This window comes from Staurois parvus, unplaced genomic scaffold, assembly GCF_062004578.1.
Source record: "Staurois parvus isolate SC_StPar_1 unplaced genomic scaffold, SC_StPar_1.0 ptg001400l, whole genome shotgun sequence".
Lineage (NCBI taxonomy): Eukaryota > Metazoa > Chordata > Amphibia > Anura > Ranidae > Staurois > Staurois parvus.
Window position 1 is genome coordinate 609,779 of NW_028319196.1, and position 19,639 is coordinate 629,417.

Sequence of the window (19,639 nt, forward strand, 5' to 3'; positions counted from 1 at the left end):
TTATTTTAAGGGTTCCTCTGATGTAAGGATTGATAATGATCATGGAAAACAGACCTTGACAATACAAATTCTGAGTTGTCAGGAAGAGTCGCACATAGGTCATGTCATTTTAGTACCATTACAACCCGACCCCACGACAGATGGGCATTGTTTTTTTGTGTGGCCCTATTTTACTTCTGAGGTTTAGGCTCTGTTCTGTGGTTTCTGTGATCGGATCATGGAGACATCTCAGCAATGCATGCTGCTTATCCAGAAAAGCTTGTTGCTGTGTATTTAGGAGCCCTGGAATCTTCTCTTCCTTTCACACAGTCTTCAGGGTAGAAAGTGACTTTTGGTTACAGTATATACACTGAGACCAGTTTTACCTCCATGACATTCCTTTGTAGATAACAAAACACATCTCAAGGCCACCCTAGCTGTTAGACTACTGTGGTATCTCCAATTTCCTCAAATGGCCAATTCCTCCCAACACAGATGTTTGGTTTGTTAAATGGCTTAAGGGCTCTTTCACATGGATGGGCAGGAGGTGGTAAAAGCAGAAATGGAACCGCTCTGAGCTGTAAACATGACGCAGCAAAAATTAAATTGCATGCTGTGGGCGGTACTGCGTAAATGAGGCTGTTCTGCATTCACGTGGGTCACCAGTTTGAGGATTAAAGCAGGCTGTGAGGAGTCAGCATATCACCTTTTTACTGCCTGTCAAATGCCCTCTGAAAAGCCATCTACCATAGATTGGTGACATAGAGCTACACCCCCTGTGGAGTTTTTGTTTCATTTCCAGAGTGTTTTGGCACTTGGTAGCAGCAGCTGGGTACACATATATATTTATTAATTATATAATTATTTTGTAGTGCAGGTATGTATTTATGTTTTACGTGTAAACAGTAATTACTGGGGTCACGTCATACTACCGGTACCGGCACCAAGTCACCTTTATGTATACTTTAAGAACTGATGTTCGATTTAATTTAGTGAAAGGTTTTCCGATTACCAGTTTGAAGCTATCTGCACATATCTAAAAACAGACTGACAGTGACAGCCCCGGACACCGGTTTTTGTCACAGCTTGGGGTTGACAATTCTATTGAATATGGTTAACCACAGCCTCCAGCAAACACCCTGAAATAGAAAAGTAGAGATCTGTTTACGAACGCCTCGGTTAACATACTTTTTGGTTTACGAATGAAAATCCATTGAAAATAATGCCTCGGTCTACAAATTTTTTTGGCAATACGACGGATGAATTGGTTTTCAGTGCATTTAGGAATTTTTTCTTAATCTTGTCCCTGTACAGTACTATGCCTTTAAAATGCACTTTTATAAAGAGTTTTGAACCGTTACTTTTTTCTTACCTCCGGAACGGATTAAATGGTTTTCAATGCATTTCTACAGGAAACCTTGTTTCGGTTTACAAATTTTTTGCAATACGAAAAGTCCCGTAGAACGCATTAAATTCGTAAACCGAGGTACATCTTTATGCTTATCTCTGAATGCAGGTTTTATGTTTTTTTTTTTTTTTTTTGATGCCCTGAAATGCTGCTCCAAAATATGAATAAAAATGCCACACTGTGCGTGGACACATTGAGGTTTATTTTTGAAAGGCAAATAGACTGTGCACTTTGCAAGTGCAGTTATTATTATTATTATTATATTATTATATATTTTATTATTGTTATTATTATTATTATTATACAGGATTTATATAGCGCCAACAGTTTGCTCAGCACTTAACAATATAATGGGAGACAATACAGCAACAATACAGTTCAATACAAGAGGGTTAGGAGGGCCTGATCCTTGGAGCTTACAATCTAGGAGGGAGGGGCTAGTGGTACAAAAGGTAGTAACTGTGGGGGATGGACTGGTTGGAAGAGTAGAAGATTCCATTATTAGCTGAGGGCAGGATAGGCTTCCCTGAAGATAGGTTTTCAGAGATCGCCTAAAAGTGAGCAGAGTAGGTGATAGTCTGATAAATTGGGGTAGAGAGTTCCAGAGGATGGGAGAAGCTCTGGAGAAGTCCTGGAGACGAGCATGGGAGGAGGAGACAAGGGAGATAGAGAGTAGGAGGTCGTGGGAGGAGCGGAGAGTACGATTTGGGTGATATTTAGAGACAAGATCGGTGATAGAATTTGGGGCAGAGTTACAAATGGCTTTATACATTATTGTTAATGTTTTGAATTTTATCCGTTGGGCAATGGGAAGCCAGTGGAGGGATTGGCAGAGAGGGATACAGATACAGAACGGTTAGTAAGGTGGATGAGTCTGGCAGCAGCATTCATGATAGACTGAAGAGGGGATAGCCTGCGATGAGGTAAGCCAGTTGCTCCATAGTTCAGTAAATGAAGGGAAGCTTTGTTGACTTCCATCATCCAATCGTACAAGCAAAAATTCTGGTTTTTTTTTTTTCTGCCTGCGTGCATGTAGCCTAACTCCTCATTTATAGGGTGACCTCTTTTTTTATTCATTTTTTTTTTTTTTTTTTATTTAAGGAACAGAACCACTTTAAATTCCCCATAATGCACTGCTTGCATGAAGGGGATTATAAATAAGTTGGAGTGGCAGCAAATTGTTTGGGACAGTTTTCCGTTGACATTTTGATTAATGGGGTCTTGTACTATACAGTTCAGATTGCCCATTCATAACTGGAAGAGATTTACTCAACTGTACCACTGAGGTCACTGATCCCTTAACAGTGTATTGTTATGGGGGGTGCTGGCCTGTGGATGACACCAAGCTGTGACAAAAGCCGGTGTCGGGCTGTCACTGTCAGTCTGTTTTTAGATATGTGCAGATAGCTTCAAACTGGTAATCAGAAAACTTTTCACTAAATTAAATCGAACATCAATTCTTAAAGTATACATAAAGGTGACTTGGTACCGGTAGTATGACGTGACCCCAGTAATTACTGTTTACACGTAAAACATAAATACATACCTGCACTACAAAATAATTATATAATTAATAAATATATATGTGTACCCAGCTACTGCTACCAAGTGCCAAAACACTCTGGAAATGAAACAAAAACTCCACAGGGGGTGTAGCGCTATGTCACCAATAATTAAGCTCAATGTGTAAAAACTGTAATGTATTGAAAAACGTATTCCAAAAAAATATTCCTAATATTAGTGATAATAAGCGGCGCATTATATATATATATATATATATATGTGTCACACCAATTCCTTTTGATGGTCTCTATGTGCAAACTCATTTTCACAAATATTAAGTGACATAAATTATATGTGACGAAAAATGAACAAACAAATTATATATGTTATGATAGTGCCTGCAAAACACTGTGAGATATAAGTCCAGTGTAATCAATAATGAATTTAAAAAAAAAAAAAAAAAAAAATCGTCCAAGAAAAAAATAATCATCCAAAAAAAATCGTCCAAAAAGTAAAATCATCCAAAAAAAAAAAAACGTCCACAATGTGTGACTTTTTTTTTTTCTCTTTTTTTGAACGATTTTTTTGGATGATTTTTTTTTTTTGTTTTTTGTAATTCATTATTGATTGCACTGGACTTATATTTCATAGTGTTTTCTGGGCACTGTCATAACATATATAATGTTTGTTCATTTTTTGTCACATATTTATGTCACTTAATATTTGTGTAAATGAGTTTGCACATAGAGACCATCAAAAGGAATTGGTGTGACACATATATATAATGCGTCGCTAATTATCACTAATATTAATAGTGGTATTTTTTTGGAATAAGTTTTACATATTAATTTAAAGTGGCAGCTGATTGGATGTAATATTGAATATTTTTAAAAGCATCAATTGGCGCAGTTTAGTGATTAACATACTTTAAGAATCACTATATAAAATAAGTAATGTATTGAAGTCCAATAAAATAAAGTGCTGAGTGCTTGTGCTATTCCTAAATGCAGAATTTATGACAGTTAACCCTTTGAAGACCAAGGGACGTATTTGTCCCATGTTTTTAATTGCCTGTATCATCTGATTAAGAACTTAAAACTTTTTTTTTTTTTTTTGGTTTGAGTCAAAATATTAGTTCTTATCAACAAACAACAAATGGATCTAGCTTTTTGCCAATTATTTCATGAAATGGATTAGTTACAGCAACTGAAGTGTACGAACTTTAAAAACAAAAAAATTGATTATTTTGGCGTTCCATAATCTTATGGTCCTCAAAGGGTTAAGGTGATATTCTCTTGCGTGCTGCCCAAATGCAATCCAGGTGACCCCTGGATTCTTTCACACTCACCAGGTGCTATTGTCTTCTTGTATTATCAGGAGAGTCAAACCCAGCTTTAATTGCACCCAAGGGTGTTGCTGTTTACATGTAGATTGGTTTCTAATAAACAAAGTCATCCTTTTGTGGGAATAAAATATAGCCATGCCTATCAGAGTCATCACGTGTAATAGAATCCATAAAATCAGGTGTTGTGTGTTTGTGGTCTCTGCTCCTCCATATTGTACAACGTTGTAGTTGTCCGTGGTGGGCGCTAGCACAACATAACTAACTGTCACTGAAACAATTTATTATTATTATACAGGATTTATATTGCGCCAACAGTTTGCGCAGCGCTGTACAAAATGAAGGTAGACATTCCAGTTACAATACAATTTGGTACAAGAGGAAACGGAGGGCCCGGCTCGCTAAAGCTTACAATCTAGGAGGAAGGGTTGAGTGATACAAAAGGTAATAGCTGTGGGGGGGATGAGATGATGGAGGAAATAAATGGTGGTTTACTAGGTAGAAGCAGGATAGGCTTCTTTAAAGAGAGGTTTTCAGGGATCGTCTAAAGGTGGATAGATTAGGAGATAGCAGGAAAGATTGGGGTAGGGCGATCTATAGGATGGGAGAAGCTCTGGAGAAGTCCTGGAGGTGAGGATGGGAGGAGGTGACACAGGAACTAGAGAGCAGAAGGTCTTGGGAGGATCGAAGAAAGCGGTTTGGTTGATATCTTGAGACTAGGTTGGTAATGTAGCTGATGGCAGAGTTTTGGATGGCTTTGAAAGTTGTTAGTATTTTGAAATTTATTCATTGGGCAAGTGGAATCCATTGAAGGAATTGGCAGAGAGGGGTAGCAGGCACTGAACAGTTGGTAAAGTGGATGAGCCTGGCATCAATTGAGGAAACAGACCTGAAAGAGCCCATCAACAACAATTTTGATTGTTTGATCCATCACAGAATCCAGCTGGGTGACTTAGGCCCCCTTCACACGGACGGTTGGGGGCAGTAAAAACAGGTGGTTGAGTACCCACCTACAGTGTACAATCCAGCCAAAAGGCCCCAGTCAGCTTTTTCAGGTCCTGTTTCTCTCTCCATTAAGGCTCCTTCAGGTCTTTTTTTTCTCTCCCCATCCCAGCTCTTCCAGTTCTTTTTCCTCTCCCCATTCCGGCTCTTTCAGTTCTTTTTCCTCTCCCCATTCCGGCTCTTTCAGTTCTTTTTCCTCTCCCCATTCCGGCTCTTTCAGTTCTTTTTCCTCTCCCCATTCCGGCTCTTTCAGTTCTTTTTCCTCTCCCCATTCCGGCTCTTTCAGTTCTTTTTCCTCTCCCCATTCCGGCTCTTTCAGTTCTTTTTCCTCTCCCCATTCCGGCTCTTTCAGTTCTTTTTCCTCTCCCCATTCCGGCTCTTTCAGTTCTTTTTCCTCTCCCCATTCCGGCTCTTTCAGTTCTTTTTCCTCTCCCCATTCCGGCTCTTTCAGTTCCGTTTCCTCTCCCCATTTGGGTTCTTTCAGGTCCGTTTCCTCTCCCCATTCGGGTTCTTTCAGGTCCGTTTCCTCTCCCCATTCGGGGTCTTTCAGGTCCGTTTCCTCTCCCCATTCGGGTTCTTTCAGGTCCGTTTCCTCTCCCCATTCGGGTTCTTTCAGGTCCGTTTCCTCTCCCCATTCGGGTTCTTTCAGGTCCGTTTCCTCTCCCCATTCGGGTTCTTTCAGGTCCGTTTCCTCTCCCCATTGGGGCTCTTTCAGGTCCGTTTCCTCTCCCCATTTGGGGCTCTTTCAGGTCCGTTTCCTCTCCCCATTCGGACTCTTTCAGTTCTGTTTCCTCTCCCCATTCGGGTTCTTTCAGGTCCGTTTCCTCTCCCCATTCGGGTTCTTTCAGGTCCGTTTCCTCTCCCCATTCGGGTTCTTTCAGGTCCGTTTCCTCTCCCCATTCGGGTTCTTTCAGGTCCGTTTCCTCTCCCCATTCGGGTTCTTTCAGGTCCGTTTCCTCTCCCCATTCGGGCTCGCTAGTGCTGTGATTTTGCGGTTCACGTTATGTGGTTGTAGGGAATCGATAAGCACCATATTGTGGAGCTCAAAAAAAAACCCCACAAAAACATTAAAGGTGATGGGACTGTGTCGCAACTGCAAGCCAAGCTCTTGGGGGGGAAATAAAAAGACATTCAGGAGGTGGCGAGTTCATCTTCCGAACACCACACAGCAGTTGCTTAACCTCAGATCACTTTTCAGAAAATGGGCTAGTGGTAGCCTCTGGTAGAATTATAGAAGTGTTCTGTTTCGTGAATGGACACAGTTTGGTCTATTGTACAAAATTGGCACTAGTTCTTCATGTCGACATCCCTTGTTTCAATAAGAACCTTTTGTTTCATTGTCTTACTCATGGTAGTCATTGTATGTTTATTTCCCTAAACTCTTACAGTAAAACTATGATAGTTTTTGGTTTGTTTTATTAGAACTATGTGTGACCCCAATCACTAAATCATAAAAGCTTTAAAATGTTAATATCATTTCAAAAGTCATTTCCCCTACTGTTACTTTTCATCTGATTGTTAAGAGAAGACCCAAAATAAATATTCCTATCCATATGTTTTATTGATGTGTTTACATATGGAAGTAGTTCCGGTGTTATCTCTGATTTATAACTACACTCATAAAATCGACTCTCTTTTTCTCTTTGACGTAATGGTTTTTTTTTTTTAGGTGGGGGCTACTTAATAAGTGGACCTTTCATTTTCATGCAGTGTATTTTAACAGGTATTTCAGTCCCCTATTCCCCTTAATCCCATGTGCAATTTGTACAGCTATATTTATCCATTTTGGACCATTGTAAATATATATTTTCTGTAACTTGAAAATTGGTGGAATAGGCAACACCCCTCCAGTGATCTCCACCAGCTTTCTGGATCCATGACTAGCAGCTGCCCTGCTATATCGTGAACATAGGAGTTTGCTCACTCTTCATGAGCCCCATTCATTGAATACTTTACTTTTTCTCAGTGAATACAAACTTTTTCTGATTGGATAAGGTGTTGTTAGTATTTTGAAATTTATTCGTTGGGCAAGTGGAATCCATTGGAGGAATTGGCAGAGAGGGGTAGCAGGCACTGAAGGGTTGGTAAAGTGGATCAGCCTGGCATCAATTGAGGAAACAGACCTGAAAGAGCCCAAGAACAACAATTTTGATTGTTTGTTTTTATTTTGAACCATCACAGAATCCAGCTGGGTGACTTAGGCCCCCTTCACACGGACGGTTGGGGGCAGTAAAAACAGGTGGTTGAGTGCCCACCTACAGTGTATAATGCAGCCAGAGGGGGCGGATCACATGCAAATTTAACACGGCATGTTAAGTTGGCAGGCAGCACCACCTGACAAACTTGACCATTGAAGTCACCTTTTACATTCTCTGCATTAAGGTAAAAACCATTTTGTGTTTAGCTACCCCCTCCAGCCCTCCTAAATACTTACCTGAAAAAATATTTAGGCTTCTGATAAAGCTTGAATCTGTCTCAGCCTGTCGCACATAAAATAAGTCATGCTGGCCCCTTTTGCAGGTATAGCTATGTAAAACATCTAAAAGAAATGCCTATACCAGCCTTTATTACCAGAGTTCTGTGGAACCCTTGGGTTCCTCCAAGGGTTTCCAGGGGTTCCTTGAGCAGTGAGCAATGTCTACCTCTCCGATATATAACCATTAACACCAACGATCTTTTTATCTTTGCGGACATTCCTTCCAATGGCCACCAGTGTAAGAGGCATTCTTCTCAATGACCACTACACTAATGTACCATTAGTTGATGACATATTAACTATTGTCAGGGGTTCCCTGTGACCTGAAACCTATTTTAAGGGTTCCTTCTTGATAAAAAGGTTGAGAAAGGCTGGCTTGTATGGTTTAAAGTCCAGTAATACACTGCTCTGCACATACTCGGTTGCTCTCTATTTTATTTTGTGCTGAATTTGTGGAGGCCAATCTGCTGACAGCCTAAAGATGCTGGAGGCAATTTACAGCACACACCAATTTTGGTAGCACAATTAATGTGGATTGTATGTTCCTTGCTGAAGAACATTATTTTTATCAAGCTGTTATGGGTAAAGTTCTTTAAACCATGGAATATAGAGACAATTCGTGAAAAAAGACAGAGGGCTTTCGTTCCAAAGGAGAGTCAATGATTTCAAATGTGGGATAGTTGTAAGCTACACTGTAAGGCTAATGGTTTTTGGTCCCCTGGCCATCATACTTGCATGAGCTTGTTGGACAACCAGTTCCAAAATCAAGAGCATTAATATGGCATTGCTCCCCTTATTTGCACCTATAACATTCTCCAATCTTCTGGGACTATCAGCTACTAGATTCTGGAGCATGTCGATGTGGGAATATGTTTCCATTCAGCCGAATCGGCATTTGTGAGATCACTTACTGATGTTGAAGACCCAGCTCTGTGTTCCAATTCATCCCAAAGGTGTTCAGTAGAGCTCAGGCCACTTGAGTTTCTTCATTACAAACTGGACTAACCATGTCATGGCGGAGCTGGTAGTCTACAGGGCACAGTCATGGGCAGCACAGTGGCTAAATGGTTTGCACTTCCGCCTGACAGTACTAGGGTCGTTGGTTCGAATCCCAACCACGGCACCACCTGCCTGGAGTTTGCACGTTCTCCCTGCGTGTGTTTTGCTCTGGGTACTCTGGTTTCCTCCCACTCACCAAAGACATGCTGGTAGATTAATTGGATCCTGTCTAAATTGTCCCTAGTATGTGTATGTATGAATGTGAGTTAGGGACCTTATATTGTACACCCCTTGAGGGTTAGGGACTGATGCGAATGTACAATATATATGTAAAGCGCTGTGTAAATAGACTGCGCTATATAAGTACCTGTAATAAATAAATACATTTCAGAACAGAAAAGGACCTTCTTCAAGCTGTTTCCACAAATCTGGAAACCAAAAACTGTCCAAAAATGTAACGGTACCCTTCGCTAGAAGCACCTGATCCCAATCCTGATTTGGAGGGGTGTCCATGTAGTGTATGCATGTATACTGCCAACCATAGTCATTGCATTATGTGTGTATCACCATGATATGATAGCTAAAGTGATAACTGCCATTTATTGATGAAGGTACATACCTTCATATTAATTCTCGTATTAAAAATCACTTTGCTTTTAATTTGGCGTGCTTTACCATTGCAGTATCTATAGTTGGCTGCAGAGATTGTGCAGGGTGACGGATTGCTACCTCCCGGGTCACCCCCGCTTCTGTGGCTCTCCCGTGTCTCGCCTGTCAATGCAGCTCACTCCCAGACAATAGCAGATAAGCCCTGCAGGGCCGAGAACTATAATGGCATCAAATCCTCCTTTTATAGTGCCATACTTTCCACAGCTCTTTATAAGCGTTTCCTCTCAGGGGATAATAACTGGAACTGTGTCAGTGGATCACGATGGCTTAGCGAGCGCGCGGGCGTCCTCTGCTTGTGTGCGTCAGGCACAGCTGGAGTCATTGTTCTCCATTTGCATAATGCTACCTACATTAAAAGCAAAAAGCAGAGCTAGAACTTCAGTAAGTGCTGTTATCCCAAATAGCCTGATAATACAACTTGAGAGCAATTGGCTAGGAAACCGCTGCACCTGTACCATACTTCTCTGTATAGTTACCCTAGGTCAGTGATGGCGAACCTTTTTGAGCCCGAGTGCCCAAAACTGCAACACAAAACCAACTTTTTTATTTCAAAGTGCCAACACTGCAATTAACCCCTCGCCTACCGGGCACTTCTACCCCCTTCCTGCCCAGACCAATTTTCAGCTTTCAGTGCTGTTGCACTTGACAATGACAATTGTGCGGTCATGCAACACTCATTTTTTCACACAAATAGAGCTTTTTTTGGTGGTATTGGTGGTATTTAATCTGGGTGTTTTATTTTTTGCACTATAAATGAAAAAAGAGCAAAAAATTAAAAACATAAAAGGTTTTCTTTGCTTCTCTTATAAAATTTTGCAAACAGGTAATATTTCTTCTTTGATGTGCATTGGTGAGGCTGCACTGATAGGCAGCACTGATGGGCATTGATGAGGCGGCACTGATAGGTAGCACTGATGAGGCGGCACTGGTGGGCATTGATGAGGAGGCACTGATGATGCACTGATATGCAGCAATGATGGGCACTGATACTAACTGGAGGCACTGACAGACGACACTGATCGGTGGCACTGCTGGGCATCATTGATGGGCGGCACTGACGGGCGGCACCGCTGGGCAGCACTGACGGGCGGCACCGCTGGGCAGCACTGACGGGCGGCACCGCTGGGCAGCACTGACGGGCGGCACCGCTGGGCAGCACTGACGGGCGGCACCGCTGGGCAGCACTGACGGGCGGCACCGCTGGGCAGCACTGACGGGCGGCACCGCTGGGCAGCACTGACGGGCGGCACCGCTGGGCAGCACTGACGGGCGACACCGCTGGGCAGCACTGACGGGCGACACTTTTGGCTATAGCATGGTTGGCAAGCAGTTAATCTCACCTCTGGCAGTGTTGGTGTGGCTTCCAACCCAGCAGCTCATTCCCATCCACTCTGAACACACCGCCCCTGGCCCCGGAGCAGTGTGGGAGCCTCTTCCTCTCTTCCACGCCCATCCCCGGCTACATCACCCCTGGTGCCAGATCCGCATAGGAGCCGTTTCCTCTCGTCCACACCCACCCTGGCCCCAGAGACATGTGGGAGATGTAGTTTGATGGGGGTCCAGTGTGGACGAGATCTGGATGGCCGGTCAGTGTGCGTGGTCCGTGTGCACTCATCTTCCTCTTCTTCCTGGCGTGCCCACTGAGATGGCTCTGCGTGCCATAGGTTCGCCATCACTGCCCTAGGTTCACATCTGTGCTGGTGGTGCCGCTGCGGATCCCCACGAAAATCCACCACCCGCACAGAGGAATGTGGACCCGCAGGCGGGGGCCATTAGTTCTAATGGCACGCCGCCCGCACTGGAAAACGCAACCGTACTGGGAACTGAGGTTCCCGTGAAGGCTGCGTTTTCCAAAGAAATGCAGGGACTTCTTCCCTGCGTGTCACAGGCACGGGAGTTCAAATGAATGGGCTCTCGTGCCCGTGCAAATCGCGGCCCGCACGTCTGTATAGATGTGAACCGGGGGGTCAAAGCAGATCTAAACCCTAAATGGGCGATGTTTAGTTGAATAAAACACTGTGCCATTTAAACAAAAACAAAAAATACTGTTTCACTTTTAATGTTTTGCGTTTGCATCTCAGTGCTGCTGATCTCCTGCAACTTCTTTGCAGTTATTTCATGCCCACATGCGCTTCAGCATCACCTGCATGACATTTCTTAGGAAGGGGTTCCTGCAGTGTATGTGGACATGACCACTAATAGTCTCCATTGGGAGGGTGTGTGACAGTTGACAATACAGGGGCACAACTGGGAGACAAGGACAGAGTGTTGTCACCTTATAACAGGAAGTGCCTGATGAAAGACCTTAAAGAAGAATTGCAAAAGCGTCCAAAAAGCGTCCCTTTAAGTCAAAAGCGGTTTTAGACCGGCTAGAGAACAGCGATAGTAAATCAGAACCAGTTGCAGAATTGAGTGATAATGATTTGTGGGGGAAATTAGTCATCAGACACTGAAAACGATTTTGCGACTTTGCTCAGTGATGTGCGAACTTGGCGCTATATTTCACATTTCAGTGTTTTTGGTATGATTACATTATTGAATTAAATTTATTATATTATTTTTTATGATTATTAATTATAATTTATGATTTCGTGTTTCAAGTTTTATCATACCCGGGATGTTTACTAGACTCTTGTTTGGACAGATTTCAGTGAGTTATTCCTAAGAATTACAGGCCTACAATAAAAAAACAACATATTTCCATGCAAAAAAATGTACCGCTTTGAGCACAGAAATACTGACATATTCAGACCGCTAGGAAGGTTAACGAAATAAATAAACGCCTAAGCACTTGACGTGCCTAAATGCATAAAAAAAACGTTTAGGTATGTTTCTGAAGCTGCTTTTCTCCTGCCAGGAGAAAAATGTTTACAAAAGCCCCAGTGTGCATGAGGCCTAAATATTTCAACACATTATTTAAGCCCTGATGAAGAGGGATTTTTGTTGGCTTCCAAAATGCATTGGATGCCTATTGCTTTTTTGTGGAATCAGTTAAAGACTTTGGAGTCCAAAACCGTCACACAGAATTCCATACAGCATAAATGAGGCGTTTATGCGTCTGAAGGCGCCCGGAGTGGTGACAGGCAAGCTGTGTTAGTGGATATGCAGCGGTTGTACAGACTCACCTGCACATGAGCTTGACAGGAATTCAGAAGTTGGTGCGTGGCCCTGAATGCGCACTCTCTGCTTTTGTGGCCCTGCACCTGTCCCTGCATACCGTTCAAACTTGAACATGGAGGTAGGACCGCACAGCCCCATGTATCCACTCACTAACAGACTGCCTGCATGCAGCTGTAGGCGCCTTCTGATGCATAAACAAATGCCTCATGCATACTGTATGGCAATGGTTCTCAACCTTCCTAATGCCGTGACCCTTTAATACAGTTCCTCATGTTGTGGTGACCCCCAACCATAAAATTATTTACCCAGTAATTATAATTCATGAGTGTCGTTTTTACCTCCAATACTGCTGCTTTCAACACAGTAGCTGCTTTTAACAGAGTAGATGCTTTCAACACAGCAGCTGCTTTCTACACAGTAGCTGCTCTTTACACATCAGAAATATGTTTTCTGATGGTCTTAGGGGACCCCTGTGAAAGGGTCGTTCGACCCCCAGGTTGAGAACCACTGCTGTATGGGCTCCTGTGCCTGTGGTTCTATTATTGGTTCTTTTGCACAGTAATAAATATCCTGACAGAGGTTCCAACCCTTGCCCACTCAGTCCAAAACTACAAGTAAAACGTTTTCTCTGGAATTCTGGAAAACCATGGAAATAAAATGCGATTGTTGTAAGCACCTGTGTCAGTGCTTTAGCCTATTCCAACCACTTCAGTACTGACATGGACCCAGAACTAGTATATAGCATCCTGGTGCCTGAGGGTCACATGCAGCCTTTTGGAACTTATTGTGTGGCCCTTGAACCCCAGCAGTCAGTAGTGAGGGCATGGATTTGTAAAGGGGCTGCAGTGGTGGCAACCTTAAACAGTTGTGTCCCTTAGGCAGGCTATTCATGATGGGTTTTTTTTGTTCAACCAGCGGGTTGGATGAAAATAAAAAAACTTCACAGATTCCCCCATTCACACATTTGATGTGTCTAGATCAGGGGTGGGCAACTGTGGCCCTCCAGCTGTTGGTGAACTACAAGTCCCATCATGCCTCTGCCTTTAGGAGTCATGCTTGTATACTGTCAGTTTTGCAATGCCTCATGGGACTTGTAGTTCTACAACAGCTGGAGGGCCACAGTTGCCCACCCCTGGTCTAGGGAATCGTTCTCGCTGATAGTATTCTGACAGTGGGGAGCTAACCATGCTGGCAGAATACATAGATCAGTGTTGCTGGCTATAGCCGGTGGCACTGATTGTTCAGGAAAAACATGACAGGCTAGTTGTACACAAGTCGGCCAATAGATCGACATATGTACAACCAGCTAGCCCACACAAGGATCACAATTTCAATTCGGGTACGGCCATCTTTAGTATTTCTCCAGTCTCCGAGAACACCTGTTGCATATTTGCAGTCTCTGACCATCTCCTGTAATACGTCAATTTATTTATTTTAGATACTTATATAGCGCCGTCAATTCACGTAGCACTTTACATATATATTGTACATTCACATCAGTCCCTAACCCTCAAGGGGTGCACAATCTAAGGTCCCTAACTCACATTCATATACAAGGGCCAATTTAGACAGAATCCAATTAACCTACCAGCATGTCTTTGGAGTGTGGGAGGAAACTGGAGTACCCGGAGGAAACCCACAAAGGCACAGGGAGAACATACAAACTCCAGGCAGGAGGTGCCATGGCTGGGATTCAAACCAACGACCTTAGTACTGCTAGGCGGAAGTGCTAACCTTTTAGCCACTGTGCTAATAGAACGTTCACATCAATAGAACGTTCTCTGTAGCATTATATACATTGAATATTATGTGCAGCCCTTTAGTGATGTCAAGGGCCACAGGTGAGGGCCCTTCTACCTCATAAGTTGAAAATCACTGATATATATGTAGTAAAGACAGAATTTTATGAGCACATTGTATCCTGGCTCTGTGACTCTCAACACTTGAAGCCAAAGAGTCGACATGACAGCCAAGGCAGCCCATGAACTTCACCATTGGTGTCCTCCAATACCACCTACTGTAGGCAATTATACTGCAGAAAGGGAGCTAAAATCTAAACTTCAGCACAAGTCCTGGCAGATGCATAACAGAGGCCACAAGAAAGCATCTCCTTCACAGAGAAGACTGGTTTGTCTAAACGTCTTCATGTGGTGATGTCCCTTGCCCATTTTACATAAGTAGGTTTAGCGGAGTTCTTCTTTATAGAGAGGGCATTGTAAATGAACAGCTGCCAAGCCCAGATGAAAAGAGTAATTAGACATTCTTGTTTCTTTTCCAGGACGGTGGCTGCAGAGGTTCGGAAGCAGGTCTCCAGAGAGTATGGCGGGTCTCCGCAGCTTTCCAAGAAACGAGGAGGAAGTCAGCAATCAGTGAGTTTTCAGGAGTCCCGACCAATGTGATTGTTACTTCATAATTTCTCTCATGGAATGTATGTCGGCTTCCTCACACTCAGATCACACAGTCTGATTATTGTGTTCCTTACCAAGCTTACACTTTTAACAGCCCCCAAAAATGTAAAATGTATTTAAAGCTAAAACATTTTTAGAGTTGGATGGAATAGAGTAGGGTCCTCGCTATGTAGGTTTATCAGCTTTTTGTTCTGGTGACCATAGTCGCTGGAACAGAAAGTAATGGGAGATTTCCAGAACTGGAATAGAGGAGAAATCTTCCACTGGAGACACTTGTTTTGCTGTCTTAGGCTGGCCATACATGGGTCGAAATTTGACCGTTTTTTTCGTCTGAAGATCGGACCTAAGAATAATTGGGCGATTTTTGCTCTGTTAGTGGGTCAATGGCACCGGCCGATTTTCATGGTTACTCCCCTTTTCGGTGATCGGGCATGTTGGAAAAACTCAATGATGGTCAAATCGTACAATCGTTTTTCCTAAAAGAATATGCGCATGAGCCGTGACCTGGAAGGAACAGAAGATTTGCCTGTTATATGGGGTGAACTTCATGACTTGGTCGGCCGATTTTCGTGGTTCCCCCCCCTTTTCGGTGATTGGGCATGTTGGAAAAACTCAATGATGGTCAAATCGTATGATCGTTTTTTCATAAAAGAATATGTGCATGAGCCGTGACCTGGAAGGAACAGAAGTTTTGCCTGTTGTTATATGGGGTGAACGTTATGACTTGGTCGGCTGATTTTCGTGGTTCCCCCCCCTTTTCGGTGATCGGGCATGTTGGAAAAACTCAATGCTGGTCAAATCGTACAATCGTTTTTTCCTAAAAGAATATGCACATGAGTCTTGACCTGGAAGGAACAGACGTTTTGCCTGTTGTTATATGGGGTGAACTTTATGACTTGGTCGGCCGATTTTCGAAATCATTGATGGCACCATCGGATTACCGAGCGAACAACAATTTAGATTTTCGGACGAACAATCGTTTGGTATTCGTATGTATGGCCTGCATAAGAGGGAATCCCCTTCACTTCCTGTTGTATATCTTCTGATCGGGGGAGAGAGCAAAAGAAAAAACATTTTTTTTTCCAGTTCCTACTCTGTTAAAGTGGAACTTTACTCATAACAATGGATAAAAAAAATGTTCTTTAGTAAGGAACATACATTGCACATTAATAATTATGCTACCAAAATGAGTGTGTGCTGTAAATTGCCTCCAGCATTGTTCCTGTTTCTTCTTGCTGGAGGCCGCCATTTTGTTGAAGCCCAGAGCAGCAGTTAAAGCAGAACTAAACCCTCCTATCCTTTACAGCCAAGGAAGCTGCCATCTGTTCGATCTGCAAGTGCAGTGGAGCTGCACAAAGGATCATTTCTAACACTAGTTATTTGATGGTATGGCAGTTTGGTTAAACTAAATATACTCACCTCTGCTCCAGGTGAGCGGAACTATACTCGCCTCTACTCCAGCGATGCGTTTTCCAGCTGTTCCCTGCCCGACCGCTGACATCTTCGGGCGGTCAGCTTCCAAAACTCGATCGCTGGCCACTGTCATTGGCTAGTCGGGGATGACACCACTGCCACACATGCACAGGAGTTCCAGTAGATTTGGCAATGCTGAATTTGTACAGTGAGCTGCGCATGCGTGGCTCACTGTACAGAAGTGGACAAGCAGGTAAGGAACTTTAGGGCAGAGGCGACAATGCATGTTTCTTCTGCATTAAAATTCGTGCCTGTTCACCATTTTTTTTTTTTTTTAAAAAAACAGAAGCAAATGTGACAGCATTCTTGGCATGTCGGGAATGTAACTGTTTTCTATGAAACTGATTTTGATTGAAACCGGTTTTGTTCGGCAGTGCCTAAAAATACTGAGGAACTAAGCATGTGCATAGCAGGATGAGACAATGTATTACTGGATTTTAACCAGTTCCCTTCCAGTCTATAGCAAAATGACTTTCATCGATCCAGTTGGACATCCTATGACTGCTGTGGCCAATCACTGATAATCACAACAAAAAAATGGAATTAACTGATTTCATTCATTAATATGCTTGCTTATAGCAATTAAATTTATTGCTATAAGCAATCATAATGTTTAAAAAAAAAACAATTGAGTATTTAAACTAGGATCGAGGGGGGAGGAATTATTAGATTATAATGGGGCAGACAGATCAGACAGGGGTCAGTTCTTGTGGGTGGGTGGAATGGGGGAAGGGCTACGGAAGATAAGAAGGTTCCCATGTTACAAACAACCATTGGAATTGGTACCATTTGTATGAAAATAAAAAATATGCAAAATACGTGTGCACAAGGTGTCAATGCAATAAAGTGTTTGTTCACCAATGCCAGAAGTCTGCCAAGAAAAATAGGTGAGTTGGAAGCTTTGGTGTATGAACAGAACTATGGTTTAATTGGTATTGCTGAATCTTGGCTTCATTCTTCCAGTGACTAGGCCATTCCTGGCTAGGTTCTATTTCGGAGAGACAGTAAAAAGGAAAGGTGTTGATGTCTGTCTCTATGTGAGAAGTGATCTCGGAGTGAGTATGAAAGAGGACCTAGTTGATGGAGAGTGTGATGAGGCTGATCATTAGTAACACCTCATCTGAAATATGCAGTTCAGTTTTGGGCACCAATTCACAAAAAGAACATTGGGGAACTGGAGAAAGTACAGAGAAGGGCAACCAAACTGATAAAAGGCATGGAGGAGCTCAGCTATGAGGAAAGATTAGAGGAACCAAATGTATTCTCTCTTGAGGAAATTAAGGGGGGATATGATCTCCATTTATAATACATAAGGGGGGGGGATATGATCTCCATGTATAATACATAAGGGGGGGGGGATATGATCTCCATGTATAAATCCATAAGGGGGGATATGATCACCATGTATAAATCCATAAGGGGGGATATGATCACCATGTATAAATCCATAAGGGGGGATATGATCTCCATGTATAATACATAATGGGGGATATGATCTCCATGTATAATACATAAGGGGGGATATGATCACCACGTATAATACATAAGGGGGGATATGATCACCATGTATAATACATAAGGGGGGATATGATCTCCATGTATAATACATAAGGGGGGGGGCTATGATCTCCATGTATAATACATAAGGGGGGGATATGATCTCCATGTATAATACATAATGGGGGATATGATCTCCATGTATAATACATAAGGGGGGATATGATCTCCATGTATAATACATAAGGGGGGATATGATCTCCATGTATAATACATAAGGGGGGGGCTATGATCTCCATGTATAATACATAAGGGGGGTATGATCTCCATGTATAATACATAAGGGGGGATATGATCTCCATGTATAATACATAAGGGGGGATATGATCACCATGTATAATACATAAGGGGGGATATGATCTCCATGTATAATACATAAGGGGGGATATGATCACCATGTATAATACATAAGGGGGGATATGATCTCCATGTATAATACACAAGGGGGGGATATGATCACCATGTATAATACATAAGGGGGGATATGATCTCCATGTATAATACACAAGGGGGGGATATGATCTCCATGTATATATACATCAGTGGTTCATATAGTGAACTCTGTGTAGAGCTATTCACCCTGAGGTCATCACAGAGGACAAGGGGGCACTCTTTACATCTGGAAGAAAAGAAATATAATGTCCAAATGTGAAAAGGTTTCTTTACAGTAAGAGCTGTGAAGGATGTGGAGTAAACTCCCTCAAGAGTTGGTTCTGGTCAGCTCAGTGGATTGCTGTAGGAAAGTCCTGAATTCTTTCTTAGATACACAGAATATAACTGGATATAACATTTATAGGTAAAGTTGATTCAGGGAATATCTGATTGCCTCTAGAGGAGATCAGGAAGACCTTTTTTCCCTTGCAGGAGCAAATTGGATCATGCTTTGCTGGGTTTTCGCCTTCCGCTGGATCAACTGTGGGTGTAGGATTATTACTTTTATTTTTTTATGATTGAGCTGGATAGACTGTTGTCTTTTTTGCAGCCAGACTAACTATTTAACTGTGTAACTTTCCCAGAGTAGTACAATGTTACTATGGTGGTATTTTATTGCTCTGGTCACATTTTGTAAATAAATAAATACATTTTTTAAAAAAAGGTGGGGAATTTTTTTTTTTAAATTTAAAAATTTTTGTTCTCTCGTTTAAAAAAAAATTATGACAAAAAAATTACAAATTCAAAAAAACTCACCATGCCTTTTACTAAACACCCTGCACTGTCTACTTTCCAAAAAGAGGTAATTTGGGGGATGTTTGTACTGTCCGTACATTTTTGGGTCTCAAGAAATGAGATAGGCCATCAGTTCATCAGGATTGATTGTTTTTTGGATATACAGTATATACCAGTGTTTGTGGACTCTATAACTTTCCTGGGTTAGTTTCAACACAGAAATATAACAGAATACATGTTGGTCTAAATTTTATGGAGAACAAATATTTGCAAAATTTTATAACAGAAATGGAGTTTAGTTTATTTAGCAAAAATAAAAAAAAACAAGTGGTGATTAAATACCACAAAAAAAAGCTCTAGTTGTGTGAACAAAATGATAAAAATTTAGTTTGAGCACAGTGTTGCATGACCGCGCAATTATCATTCAAAGTGCAACAGTGCTGAAAACTAAAAATTGGCCTGGGCAGGTAGGGGGATAAAAGTTCCCAGTATTGAAGTGGTTAAACAGTATAGGCACTTATTTTTAATATTTAACA

At 42.2% G+C, this 19,639-nt stretch overlaps 1 protein-coding gene across 4 annotated transcripts in view; it reads left to right on the forward strand.

Annotated features, from left to right (window-relative positions):
* The window catches only part of LOC149436208 (dedicator of cytokinesis protein 7-like), a 251,727-nt gene that overhangs the window by 48,096 nt on the left and 183,992 nt on the right, over positions 1 to 19,639 (forward strand). For all 4 annotated transcript variants that reach the window (XM_089661880.1, XM_089661883.1, XM_089661882.1 and 1 more), the window contains exon 2: positions 14,777 to 14,867. In XM_089661880.1, coding sequence (XP_089518006.1) covers positions 14,777 to 14,867 — 91 coding nt within the window. The remainder of the gene's footprint in view (positions 1 to 14,776; positions 14,868 to 19,639) is intronic.